At 39.2% G+C, this 15,001-nt stretch overlaps 1 protein-coding gene across 2 annotated transcripts; it reads right to left on the bottom strand.

The window, feature by feature from the left end:
• Window positions 1–2,506: 2,506 nt before the first annotated feature.
• Window positions 2,507–14,462, bottom strand: nars1 (asparaginyl-tRNA synthetase 1). 2 transcript variants are annotated; one of them, XM_042395688.1, is made up of 15 exons: window positions 14,283–14,462; window positions 11,027–11,109; window positions 10,762–10,827; window positions 10,318–10,410; window positions 10,065–10,154; window positions 9,770–9,848; window positions 9,594–9,664; window positions 8,699–8,785; window positions 7,587–7,808; window positions 6,668–6,867; window positions 5,226–5,361; window positions 4,858–4,971; window positions 4,394–4,525; window positions 4,020–4,151; window positions 2,507–3,724 (listed from the first exon to the last, which is right to left on the bottom strand). In XM_042395688.1, the coding sequence occupies exons 1-15, from the start codon at window positions 14,302–14,304 to the stop codon at window positions 3,593–3,595; spliced, it is 1,659 nt and encodes a 552-aa protein (XP_042251622.1). In that variant the 5' UTR covers window positions 14,305–14,462; the 3' UTR covers window positions 2,507–3,592. The 2 variants fall into 2 exon arrangements, with proteins under 2 accessions (XP_042251622.1, XP_042251621.1); XM_042395687.1 differs by having other exon boundaries at window positions 14,262–14,462.
• Window positions 14,463–15,001: the final 539 nt, after the last annotated feature.

Raw genomic sequence — 15,001 nt, forward strand, 5'->3', positions numbered from 1 at the left:
ATACGCATCTTTGATTTATTGGGAACATGACTGATTGCTTACATGCTTTTATTGTAGAGACAATATTGCCACATTTCCGGTATGCTACTTGATGATTGTGGTTCGCTTGACGCACAGCGTTATCTCAGAATGACGTCACAACTACGATGGTCTAAAAGGGACGATAACCCCGCCCCCGTCCGTGCTGGACACGCCCACACCGGAGACTGCGTGTATGTATGTGTGTGCGCGCGTGTGTGTGTGTTCATAGATAAAGTACTTTATCGGTAATACTGTTACAAACATACACTGTTTACCTCCGGCTTTAGCGATGTGTTACCTCCTTACCTCAAATCTGGCTCTAAAAGGAAACTACCTGCAAGTAATCAGATTAGATCAGATTAACTAAATGAATTAACACTATAATACCCCACTCTACCCACAAATTATATATATTTATGGTGGTCTAAAATACAAAATGTGCAATAAATTTCACTCACTACTGTATATGTGAACAGGCTGTATATACTGTGCTGTATATAGTCATTCCTTGTATATATTTCTGAAGATTGTTGTGTTGTTATTCTGTGTAAGTACATTGAGAGCCACAAAACCGAGTCAGATTCCTTTTATTACACATAAAAGGAATCTGACTCTGACATACTCGGCCAACAAAGATGATTCTGATTCTGATATGAATTCAAAGTGTAAAGGAAGATCAAATAAAATTCAATTAAATTAGATATAAATTAACTAATCCAGCCCCTTTTGGGCAGATTTTAAAACACTACTGAAGCTATACTGATACTGTATATATGACAATGTTTGCTCAAATAAAAAAAAATTAAAAAATACTGTATGATGTTGGCAAGCAGGCTGATGACTTTCTGAAAATAAAGCAGTACTTCAGGACTTCAATTCACCCATGTGACTGTCTGAGTTCACAAAACAGCTTCTTTGAAAAAAGACATTGTGAGTCTTCCTGGAAAACATTTGTTCACGCAGTTTCTTTACAAAGGGTGTTGTTTTTAAACTGCTCACATTTCTTTTAAATGGTACCAGTTATTCTAGATGCCTTTCCTTCTTCCTTTTAAACTCATTTTGAAAGAATAAAGCCAAAGAGGAACCAGGAAATATATGTAGCACACACACACACACACACACACACACACACACACACACACACACACACACACACACACACACACACACAAATTACCAGAAGCAAAGAACATATGTGAAACAAAGTGTTTATATGTAAATGTGAGGACCAGGTTTCAATGACATTTGGAGAAAAGTTTGGCCATGAGCCGAAAGAACACATGCTTTAACTTTTAGTGTTCATTTGGAAATTTAAAAAAAATACATAATAAGTATAAAAATGTACAAAAATGTAAGATTTTCTCACAAACTACTGCACTTGAATGACAAAACTCTGGCACGTATCCCAGTATGTCTATCATATGTACTTTACTATTGTCTACTATTATTTTACTACTATAAAACAAATATTATAATAATATTACAGATTGAACACAGTTTTTTGGTTTCATTTTTGGCTCAAACACTCAACACTAAAATTCACTTCACCGACAGTGTGGCTCTATTGTGTCTGTGGTTGAGGGGATGGGGGTTTCCCATTAATGCTGCATCAGTCAGTGTTCTTAGAGCACCGTCTAGTGGCCAATAGAGGAGCTGCAGCTGAGTACTCAGGTGCTGATTGGTCACTGCTGGTAATGATAATACAGCCAAGAGCTAACAGCTAGCTGTGCAACCTCATCAGTTTTTAAAGACGAATGATAATAACACTAACATGATTTAGGAATAAATGTATAATTTTTTCCTGTAATTCCCCTATAAATATTATTAATTTCTCTTTTATTACCAAAATAAAAATTGTTTTTCCGTACTAATTTTATACTTTTATGGTAGCATATCATTCATATTCATCAATTATGAAATATATTATTTACTTTCTTGCAGTTATGAGATACTAAGTCATAATGATGTGAAACAAATTTTGGTCAATGCAATCTATTAGCTGACAATGCAAATTTTAGAAGCAAAGCGAGAAGAGCTAATGATAAAGTCATATAATAGTATTCAAATTTTTGCAAAGCACATTTACAAGTCAACATAAATTGTATTTAACCATTTTAATTATATGTACCTGTATTAATATATAAATAAAAATACTGGTTAATTGAAGTACTGTTAAAAACATTGTTTATTAGTGTATTTAATGTTTTACAGGCTGATTATGACATGTTCACTTCAACTTAATGTATGGCACACTTAAGTATACTAATTGAAAGTATGCTATTTAAAAATATACTTTTAGATACATTTAAGAATATTTTTCTAAACTGTTCATTCCTGCATTACATTAACTTGAGTACAACTTTATAAAACTGACTTGTTCTCTACTTTTGTAAAACACCCACACTAAATGATTAAAAGGAAAAGCAAATGTTTGGAACAAAGATGTAAAACACCCAACCTGAAGAAAAACCCTCCGACAACCATCTGTTTGAATCAGGTTTTATTTAAGTGCAGCTTGAGTTGAGAAGTTTTTTCAGAAGACACAGCGGAACAACCAGATGAGAATCAGAGCCTACACATCATAGTTCTAAACCACCGATGACGACCATCTGATGGACAGACCGCTGCCCACGTTTTTGTATCCATCTTTGATTTCCTGAGCCAACTTTTTCCTTTTATGAAAGAAGTTACATATTCCAGAATACATGAAAAGTGCACAAAAGCGGCATTGTTGTTTTTGTAATTGGAGTTTGATCCAAACATTGACAGAAATAAGCTTTAGCCAGCCGCCTCAAGAGTTAGAATGATGGTCATACAGTACAGTGAAGAGAGTATCTGTGTGGCAGCGCTGTTTTAATCATGATACAGAGCAGAACATGTTGAAACTTGTGCTTGTGTGATTTGTCGATACAACTTTGGCACTGCATTTTTTTTTTGACTATAATTATGACTATGATCTTTTTAAAGCTAATGACAAGAGAAGAAATGCCAATTACTGGGACAAAAACAAACAAATATTGAAGTAGTGGTATATATTTAATGTGGCTGCTGGACAGTGTAGCAAGATTTTTCTTCATTCAACTTATATATTTTTGTTTAATTGTATGTTCTATAATTTTCCATGTGTTAACTATATTTCTAGGGTATTGTCTACCAATTCCTATGGACAATTTGAATATAATAAACAATACACTGGGAAAAAAAGAGACTTTTAATTTAAGGTGGAAAAGGTTATTTAACAGCATGTAAGACCACATTTGAGACATTCTTATATTTTTCATAACAGGAAACTGCAGTGTTTTTATTACCGGTTAGATTATTAAGAGCACGAGCAGAGGCGGAAATGATCAGATTTAGTTTTGAAGCGACAGAACGAGTGAGTGGGACAGGAGCTGAGCTTCAGAAATGAAGTCTATTACAGTAAATGAAGCTGCGAAAGGTAGCAATATTGAATTAAGGGTTATATGATTTCATATTGTAGTTTTCTATTACTTTTATTTTGAAATATATGATGGCTCAAAGAGCGCTGCCACATGTCAGGTCCAGATGTGCTGATAGCATGTGTGTGTGTTCAGGGTCGGCAGCGCTGGATGAATCTTGGGTACAGGCAGACGTCTCTGATGTGATGTCTGTTCAGCAGCCAGGTGAGGAAACGCTCCAGACCCAGACCATAACCACCGTGAGGGCATGTGCCGTATTTCCTCTGAAACACACACACACACACACACACACAGAGCCGCCTGTTAATACACACCACTACACAAACACAGCAACACATCAAGGCCAAGTTCCCCTCCATGAATCCACAGGTCAGCAGGGTCTCTTCGACGCCCCGCTGTTATCAAGATTCAAACATTCTCTGCATCTTTTTTCAAATTTTCATTTCAACACCTCACTCAGGCATCTTGTACAGCTCATCTCTATATCATCATCTGTACATCGCGACATATGTCATTCTTAAAAAAGGAGATGAAAAAGAAGACTTGCTGGTGTGTTACCTGGTCAGTATACCAGTAGTACGGGGTTGAGTCAATTCCCTCTCTCTTGTAACCATCCAGCAGCTCCTCAGCGTCCCAGATACGCATTGAGCCTCCGACGATCTCACCGACATTTGGCATCAGCACGTCGACCTGCAGACACACACACACACACACACACCAGCCGAGTCGGTCAGTTAGCCTCACACTCACACACCAAGGCAGCGAGTTAATGTCAGTCAGTTATTCAGATAACAACCTCATGGCTTCCTGCACGGCTTTTAAGTGATAATCCATCCAAAATACATGGCCGCACTCCACTAGTCCACCAGTATACCTCCTGATTTTGTGGCCAAAGTTGAACTAGATTCGAGTTTGATCTTTGAGGTTCGTACCGACTCGGTGAGGCGTTTGTCCTCGGGGCAGCGCTGCATGTAGAAGGATTTGATCTCAGCGGGGAAACGACACAGCAGGATGGTCTCGTTGATGGTGTCGGTCATCAGCCTCTCCGGAGCCTCAGGAATGTCCTGAGACAACAAGAAACCACAAAAAAAAAAAATATATGTAAAAACAGAATTAACTATCAAACTGAGGACAATAATTAAAAGGGGAGTTCATGGATAAAAAAAAAAAAAAAAACATAAAACCAATTTTATAGGTTGAGCAATAAAGATTTGGGAAGCTTGCAGACATCCTCTCCTTCTTCATTGTAAATGCTCCTTTAAATTGGATGTAATCTGGACCGGCCAGCATATTCAATGGAGGTGAACTGTGGGCTGCCGGTTCAGTAAGGAGTCGAGAGCTCTGGAGAACGTGTGTTTTTAGATATTCTGATGGATGTGTCTCGTTCAGTCGTCACCTCTCCAAACTCGTAGAAGGTGCCGTCCTCCTTCTTGATGTTGTGTGCTTTGAGCCACTCGATGGCATCGGTGTAGTTCATCCTCTTGAATGGCCTCTTGGGAGGTTTGAAGGTCTGGAAAAATACATTAAAAAAGAAAATATTAACTATCAAATATAAAATATCTACTCCTAGTGAAGATCATGTAATCAAAGGCTTCAGAATAGATACACAATGGACCATGAGAAGAGATGGTTTAATCAACTGCTGTTTCCACGGTCAAGAATGAACTTAAAAGCTTGCGTTTATCAATCATTAAAAAAAAAAAAGTAAAGACACCCAGACACACCAAACTGTCTGTTCTGTGAAACAAATCAAGTGTGACGTACGGGGTTGATGTCATACAGCAGCTCAGCGGCGGGAGATTTGAGCACTCTGTCCACCACGTCACAAACCAGGTCCTCCAGTCTGTTCAGCAGATCATCAAAACTAATGAAGGGACACTCGGCCTCGATGTGAGTGTACCTGAACACAGACAATTAATTCATTAGACATCAATAAATAATTATCAGAATGTGGGAGGGTTACATGTTCAGGAGATAAAGGGGGGGGCAGTGTGGAGCTGTCTCAACCAGCAGCGGAATCTGCCGGCATCTTTAATAAGAAAATTATAATAGATTTGGCCAAACATTACTGTACTACTTGTAATTTAATATGCTGCTAAACGTTTTCATATATTAAACCCCAATATTTAGAAATTTTCTAAATGTCGGTATGATACATGTGTAGCGAATGAACCCGCCCGCAACGGTCAAAAGGGAAATTTCCTTTTGTCACTCTGTGCTACAAGCGCATCAATGTATCACTTATTAATCTGAATCAGGTCAAGATTAAGTGAGGAGAAAGTTTATGATCATAGTAATAAGGTCACAAGATTATAAAGACATAAAAGCTAAGATGCAGTAAAATACATTGATGTTGCCAGATCGTATTATATTTCTCTATCACTGCTTCCCGCACTGTTCTTTACAAAGCAGGTGAAAATATCACTTTCCTGATGTTTTGATTCAGTACTTGTTGGATTTTTACTCACACAGGATTTATTACACTTACAGTAATGAGCACAGTTGTAGTCAAATCGAGGAAAATGTTTAACATTTTTTCACTTCACCTAGTTCGCGCTCTACCGCGGGTGTGTGTGTGTGTGTGTGTGTGTGTGTTGCACTGCTTCAGTATAAAACACTGTGTGTAAAACAATGTCCTAAGTGCATATTCAGGTCATTGCCGTCCACACTGAAACACAGTGATCACCTCCAACCACTAATTATATAGTGTAGTAAAACCTGATGGGTGCCTCTAAACATGATTACCAGTCCCACCAGTTTACCCAGAGCATAGCTGACCCGATTGACAACTACGTCTGTTCTGTCCTCTGTAAAGTTTTGTAGTGAAGTACTGACAGTGGTGTGTGCTAATCCCATTAATTACAATATTAAACAACATTTGGACCTGATCAAACTAACAGTTATAGAACAGTTCCCATATTTTATTTGCCAGTGATCCACACGAAGTCATGCTAGCTTCTAGCATCTTCGCCACTGTCACCAGATTCAGGTTGGGTACGTTTAAAAAAAAAAAAAAACGCAGATATTTTGGCCTGAATTTCCTTAATATCACACTATTAAATAAGAAGAATTTTCCTCTGGGTTTAACTATATTTGTCAACTTTCACTGATGCCTGAAGTGAGGTTTCTCTGCTGCTTCTCTGCTAGTTAAACCACACTGGGACATCACAAGAGCTAAAAACCTAAGAGTAGAATAGCATGCTCACTCAGACAGGTGCCTGCGGGTGCGGGACTGCTCAGCCCGGTACGACTGTGCAATGCTGAAGGTGTCACCCAGTGCAGGTATGCAGGTCTCCAGGTAAAGCTGGGAGGACTGCGTCAGGTATGCCTGTTCCCCAAAGTAGTTGAGGTTAAACAGCGTGGAGCCGCCCTCTACCTGAGTCTGCACCAGGGTCGGAGGAGTGATCTACATCCGGAAAAAAAACCCCAAAAAAACCCCAAAAAGCTAGGTTAGAGGGCCTGTGAGGACAACATTGTGTGTGTCTGCAATCAGATTCAACCTTTGGGTTCTATAGTTGGTAAAATAATTACCCTCAACTCTAACGAATCTTCTTATCTAATCTCTTATCCCTCCTTATGATTTGCAGGCTTTTAGTCGGCTATCTTTACTTTCACTTTCAAATTAAACTTCATCAGCTCTCAACTTTTGATGCAAGGACACCATTGGCTGATAAGTTACAGGAAACACTTCCTTCTGCCGGACATTGATAGCATTCCGCCGGAAAACAGGGTGTGGATTCTATTGTGAAGCTTACGGAACGTTTGTTGTGGTATTAAACCCAACTTCCTGTTACCACGCTATCAACCGCGACCGAAATCCTGAGAATTAATAACTAACTTTTACCTAGATATGTTCTATAAGGGATTTAGCTTTTATAAGCAGATCTGGTCATAGGTTCAGGTTTGATATTTACTACTATTTACTCTTTCAAAGACATCAGATGAGACGATAAGCTCAAGACTACAAACACAGATGAGCTTAGAGAATCTCGTTATTTAAATCAACCTGAAACTGTATCCAACATGGAACCAAACCCCAACGACGACTTTTTTTCCTTTCTCTCTAAAGTTAAAAACAATATTCACAATAAATCTGCAAATCACTGAGGGCTGAAAGTGCTTCACCTCATAGTATCCACGGGCGAAGAGGTGGTCTCTGAAGCACTGCGTCACAGTGGATCGCACTCTGAGGATCTTGGAGACGTTCTCTCCTCTGATCATCATGTGTCGGTTGTTCAGCTGGACGTCGACGTCAGACTCTTCGTTCACCAGGTTGTCGGCGCCGCCTGCTGGAGCTAAGCCAACCAGCTCCCAGAAGTCACAGTTCAGCTCGTGGCCTCCGGGCGCCTGCGAGAGGAAGACGAGAACATGTGCTGTTAGATCCATTAACGGGTTGCTGTCCAATTTCTGCTGTAATATTGTTTCTTAAATGTGGAGCAAAGATGAAACTTTGTTTCTGTGATCACGTTAGAAGATTAGAGAAACCTGATTTCTCCAGCTAAGTTTCTGCAGGAGAACACAGATTTCTTGGTCATGTATACGTGTAACCAAGTTTCTAATCAGCTCTCCATAGACTGTATAAAAATATGGACGCGGTTACCGTGACGTCACCCGTTGCTTGGCGTCAGCCGCTCCGGCCGTCGCCAGTACGTGACTCTGCCTAACTCCCAGCCAATCAAAAATGGGCAAAGAGGCGGGCCAAATGGCTGAAACAAGCCACCTAGCGGCTGGCGGACCTGTCACTCAAAGCAGCCATGTCCTTCATTATGCATAACTTTACGGCTTCATAAAATATAAACGGGTGAGTTATAAAAAAATTCACCCCCGTACGGTTGTTATGAAAGGGGAAATTAGCTATAGCAACATGGAGGTCTATGGGGATTGACTCGCTTTTGGAGCCTCAAGTGGTCATTCATGGAACTGCAGTTCTTGGCACTTCCGCATCGGCTTTATTTTTCAGCCCCGGAGGTTGCCGCTTGATGTCATTAAATTCAAAGATTTATAAAATTCTAAACACATTTATTTGCCATATAATAACTTGTATCACTAAAATACATCATATAAATCGTTAGCCATGGTTCCAATAATATCATTTAAGTGAGAAATTATTTCTGAGCTGCTGCATGTATACATGGATTTTACAATAAGCAGGTTACTTCAATGTCTGTAAACATGTCTGATTTCTTGGAGGAACTTGGTTTCTTGTTTGCATGTACATGTACCGCAGGTGTGTTTACCTGTTTTCCCTCAGGAACCTCAGTAACAGTCCCGTACAAACCTACAGTACTCTCCGTGGACAACACCATGCCATTGTAGCACTGGCACTGAGGACAAGAACAAGAAAAGAAGTCAGTGGTACTGTACGTAGCATCGGAAAGAATGCGACCGTTACATTTGTCTTTGTATGATCGACAATTTCAACTTCAACAGATGTGATTCCCTCTTGTAGCTGTACATCACTCAGATATTCCGTTTCACTGGACAATATGTCACAGTACAGAAGCTGAAGACGCTAACTTCCGTTTCACTGGGACTTAAAGTGCTCCACACTCAACTCATGAGTGGAATACACAACAAAAACTGAATTGCTTTTCCTGTCAGTACTTCAGAATAAAATTACTCAGAAGCTTTGAGTTGTTTTATAAAATTGAAAAAAAATTTAGATTTAAAACTTATTTATACCTTCACATATATACACTTAGAGCTGCAACTATTAGTCAATTAGTTGCCAACTATTAAATTAATCACCATGATCGATTAATAACTTAATTTTTTTGTAAGAAAAAAAAAATGCCAACGTGCTCTGATTCCAGCTTCTCAAATGTTAAAATATTCTGGTTTATTTCTATGATAGGACACTGAGTATCTTTGGATTATGGTCAAAACAAGACATTTGAACCTTAACCTTAACCACGGGAAACAGTGATGGACATTTTTCACCATTTTCTGGACCAAGCAACTAATCGATTAATCAAGAAAATAATCAACAGATTAATCGATGATGAAAATAACAGTTAGTTGCAGGCCTAGTTCTCACAGCTTAATTTTTTATATAACATGACTAGAGACTAAAAATAACAGCACAGCAATAGTTGTAACAGTCAGATTAATGATAAAGTTATAAAACTGTACCAGTTTATCAGACAGGACACACTGGAGGAAACCAGTTCCATCTCTCAAAACAAGGAACATCAGATTCTTCCCTGCAGACAGAAAATATATAGTGTTCAAAAATAAGAGTTAACATTTCTGTGGATTCTTAAAAAAAAAACAAATTAAGTTTTATTTTCCCGTATCAGACTCCTCACCCTGTCTTCTGAGGCGATGAACCCATCCGAACACTTTGACTCTCTGACCTCTCTTTGATGCCAGTTCATGGATTTTAACCTGTATGAACACAGTCAACACTTCACATCAGTCAGACAAACCCACCCTTGTAATAAAGATGCCCTTTGGAGCTTCTTACAGCTCAAAACTGTCTCCATTCCTACGCTAAGCCATACAAAGCTATGAAAAGTTTTATTGGTTATTTGAAGAAACATACAATGGAGTGTGTCAAGACTACTTTGCTGGTAGAAACAATGAAAGATGTGAGAGACGGACCGGTTTAGGTTCAGGCAGGCTGAGGTCCTTCTCAATGATGATCTTCTTGGCTTCTTCCAGGTTCTTCTCTCTCCTCTCGATGTCCTCTGCCTGCACAACAAACATGGAGCAAACATTTTAAAAAAACACTACAACTGCCCTCTTTGTCATACAGACTTATGAAACTGAGCTGAACTAGAACATACTGTAAAATTCAAACATCCTGGAGTGAGTTTTGATGACTCAAGAAAAACAGACAGTGAGACACACACACCTCCCTTTTGTCCTTGGAATCAGTCTTCATCTGCTCGCGGTTAAAGGCCTTCTTTGTGTTCTTCATCTGCGTCTTAGAGATCACTGCCCAACGCTGACGAAGAGAAAGACGAGCAAATACGAAGAGACAAAAGACAAATCAGGTGAATTCATGTTATATGAAGACAAAATGTTAACCAGGTTCTGACCTGACAGAGTGTCTGTTTTTTTCTCGGGCATCCAGAGTCAAGTCATCGTTTTTTTTAATTTATCAGTCAGGGTTTTCTACTGTTTTATCTACTGTATCGAGCACCCGATTCTGCAGGTTTGTACTGCAGCAGCTGACCACTGTGAGATGATAAACTAATAAGTGAAAACAGATCCTGAAGCTTGACGAGCTAATTTCCTGCGTATAAAGGAATGAAATATGATGAATATGAAAGTAAAAATAAAGATTTTAACTAACCTCTCCTTCGTTTGGTGAGTCTACATAGATGGTGGGGAACGGCTCCTTCCCAGCGAACACCAGAGCCTGTAAAGATTTGATCGTAAACACAAGACAGACATTTCAGTGCGACTGGATCAACCAATGGAGCAAATATCAATTATATCCCTGCTACTATTTCAACTACTAACAATGAGTCCTGTAGCGCAAAACATTTTGAACAAGATATGCTTGAATATGATTAAAGTAAAACAACAGAGGTACTTTAAGCAACATGACCGCTCACCTTGAGGGCAGTTTTGAAGGGTTTCTGCTGCGAGCCGTCTCCATCCTGGTCGCTGCCACATTTCTCGGAAACATAGAGCTCACCTGAGAAACAGAAGCTCAGTGAGATGCAGCACTCCCTCAGCATGTACAAAATATGTGTGGGAACCCTGGATTTTGAGTATTTACTATTGATACGTTTGATAAGTTACTAAGTAATGTTCGTGAAAGACTACCGTTTCCAGCTAGGTCTGTCATGATATCTACTTTTGCTGGACGATATATTGTCCTAGAATAAGTTCCCAGGCTAACTGTTAGCTGCTAGTTGTTATTATATATTTTATAACTCAGTGTAAATATTAAATATAGATTCAGGAATCAGCGTGGTGATTAAAAACAGGAAGACAGATTATTTGCCTCCCATAGATAGACACACAATAAATTACGCTGTTTATTCTGTCATCCTGTTAGCGACATTCTTATGTAAAGACAATGGGCAATACCGAGGTCAGCAAAACAATTGAGGTCATGTCCGTATATCGTACGATAAATCAATAACGTAATTATCGTGACAGACCGATTTCCAACTGTTTTAGAAAATTATTGAGCCTTTTCAAAATATTTGTGAGCTGTTTTCAAAAAGATTCACGCCTCCAGTAGCAACCAATGGGTTTGGTGCTGAGTGTCATCGACAGTGTTAAGAAACTGCCTTGATCAGAGTAGTCAATGATTTACTAATTATTGTTGATTTTAATTTAAAATCAAGACTGAAAACCTACCTTTAGTCACTTCATTACAGCCTATGCTAGACCTTAGTCAGGTCCATCACTTTTTTACCATTCCTTTAACATCACTGGTTGGAAGTTTTTAAATGCGGTTGTTTGATTTTAATTATTTTATTTGCTTGCTGTATATTTTGTCCTATGTATTATTTCTAATTGTAAAGTGTATTGGGACCATACTGCATGGTGATTTGGCATTTTAAATAAAATTGACTGACTGATTGATTGAAGAGACAGACTAACACATTGTTGGTTTTGGTAGAAAACGGTTCCCGTAAGGTCACTCTTGATGGGCATAGTGGCAAGACAAGTGAAAGTAAAAGTCCAGAAATTTCCATTTCTCCATTTGAGTGTGGTTTTGAACTCTGTTTTGCCTACTGAAGTGCTTTCTCATCAACATCTGCAGCGTGACCGGACTAGACATAGATAGACATAAATGTAGCTTAACTTAACATCAATGTGGTGTTGGCGATGACACCCACAGGTTTCAGCAGGGAAGGCTTGAAGGTGAAAGTTTGAGTTTACTGCTCATTACCATTTCTGTCTGCTGTTGGAGCCAAAAACTCCACATTTTTTCAAAGTGCCAAAAGGTTACACCGGTCAATCAAGGCAAACACACCCAAAAACATAAACTACACATTCAAAACTATGTAGACAGGTAGTGTGGCGTATTTTACTATTACTTTATGGAGCTGGCTTTGTGCACTGGGGCGTTGTTGAACTGAGGCAGGAAAGGACCTTCCCAAAACAATTTCCACAAAGCACACTGTTATCTAACATATTATTGTATGCCATAGTATTAGAATCTCCAAATCCCATCTGAAAAACCCTACAGGGAGTATTTTTTTTCCACCCAGTTATCCAGCAAAGACTGAAAAATGTTTGCTTGGGGTGAAACTAATGTTTAAATTCAACATTTCCACAGACTCCACTATTTATCAGAAATTCTGGATCTAAACACTGGTTTCCTCCTAGGAAAACCAAATCAGTGAGGAATAAGCAAAAGTACGTAGACAAAGATGCCCACAATTTTTGGTCATAGAGTGTACCCCTCTTTAAATCTTAAGATCTTTGTAAAGACATCATTAAATCACCACCAATATTAGCAGAAACTTTAATAATTGCTGGACTATCTTGACCTTACATATGTGTCCACATTAAACAAAAGTGAAACCACCTTCTGCTTATATAACAGATCACAATTGATTACAAGGTGTGGCCCTGCTGCCTATTTTATATGGTCAGTTCCTGAATAAACACTGAAATCAGAAAACATTTGTTTCATACACCAAGGAAACTGAATGACATAGCCCCTTAACTGACAGCTGTCATAGCTAAATATAAGCCTACAGTTCTCTTCTCATGGCTCACATTTTTATTTTTGACTTTCATTCAAAGTCACACATAAGTTTAGTGGCTGTCTAAACCTGCTCCGTATATGAATGGATATCAACATTTTCGCAGACTCCACTGTGCTCTTCTTCTTCGCTGTGCTAGTTATGGCAGGCACGCTTTGAAGAAATATTAGATGTAACCACTGGTTTCTTCCTAAGAGAACATTATTCTAGGAAGACTGTAAATGTCTGTGGGAGTGCAAACATACATTTCAGTTAACAATCTGCTGCTGATAATCTGTAAGTATGTAAGCAAACGTGTCCACATATTTTTGGCCATAGAGTGTATCCCTCTGTAAATCTTAAGGTCTTTGTAAAGACACCACAAAATCACCAATATTGGCAGAAACTTTAATAATAGCTACTGAATCAAAGTTAATTTGTTTTGCATTTTTGTTCATTGCAGTCAGAGTTTTAGGGAGGCAGCACCTATCAGACATTTGAAAAGCTGAAGCTCGTCACATTTCAGCTTTAAGTTGGTACATAGACATCTAAAGGCCGAAAAATGCCCCTTAGCTGTAATATAATCAAAATATACCCCGGCCAGTCGTTAGATATTGATTAAATATACCCAATTGGTGTCTCTGGGTGGATCCAGACTACTTTGATCTTACACATGGGGCCAAGTCGAGAGACGAAAGTGAAACCACTTTCCGCTTTTCCTAACGGATCACAAATGATAGAAATCTCGGTTACAGGATGTGACCGTGCTGCCTATTTGACGTGATGTTTCTCTAAAAACACTAAAATCATAAAACGAGGTCGGTTTCATAGACCGGGTTCACTGAATGACGCAGCCCTTCGACTGACAGCTGTCGAAGATAAATCTTAGCCTACAGTTCTCTTTTCATGGCTCACATTTTTATTTTTGACTTTCATTCAAAGTCGCACGTAAATTTAGTGCCTGTCTAAATCTGCTCCAAATGAATGGATATCTACCCAGCGTCACAACCCAGTGTTAGCTCGCATGCTAACATCGTCCCTGCAACTGATGCAATATGCGAGACACACATGTCTTTGGGAGCTAACGTTACAGCTAGCTGAGCTAAAGCTAGCTGGCTTTAATTCATTTCTTCCTTACCAACTGAGACTTGTTCCACACCTTTAGTTATATCCGTCGCCATTATCAGTCCAGGTGCCGCTGCGCAGGGTAGACTAGAGACTTTGATTCAAAACTAGGTATTAAACCCAAGATGCGTCTGCCGGTGCAGTATATTTGGACTCGGACACGCAGACTTGCATCAGCCCTTTTTCAATGATCTGGACGTGAACACCGTGAACCGCATAAGAGGAGGCGGTGACTCGCATGGTAGATCACCAGCGCTGATTGGCTGGTATGGAAACGTCACTTCCTCAAGAGCGAATCCCATTGGTTCTTCTTTTTCTTACTTGGTGGCGGTTGGCGTGCAAAATATCGCATTACCGCCATCTACTGGATTAATCTAAAACCTCCAAATGAAATAATGATAACCACTTCCCACCCATTTCCCACTCTGCTGTAATTTCTCTAGCTATATTTCTGTTGTTTGTTGAGCTTTTCTCAACAGCTGCCTCACACCCTCTCCAGAAACTCCCACAACACCCAGAAATCTCCTTTCAATTTTCTCTCTTCTCTTTAAATCTCCTTGCATCAACTCTGTGAGAGACTCCATCAACAACACTTTTTACTGGTGCTTTCTTGGTGAGCAGAAAACATGTTCAACCCAGTCGCCAGAGGAAAACGTTGGCATTGAACGTTGCTGCAAACCTAAGAAACATTGAACATGCCGATGATTGAGCCGATGCGTCACTAAAAAAAGCCGGTTTTCTCGCTAGAAAAAC

The sequence above is a fragment of the Thunnus maccoyii genome, chromosome 19 (assembly GCF_910596095.1).
Source record: "Thunnus maccoyii chromosome 19, fThuMac1.1, whole genome shotgun sequence".
Taxonomy (NCBI): Eukaryota; Metazoa; Chordata; class Actinopteri; order Scombriformes; family Scombridae; genus Thunnus; species Thunnus maccoyii.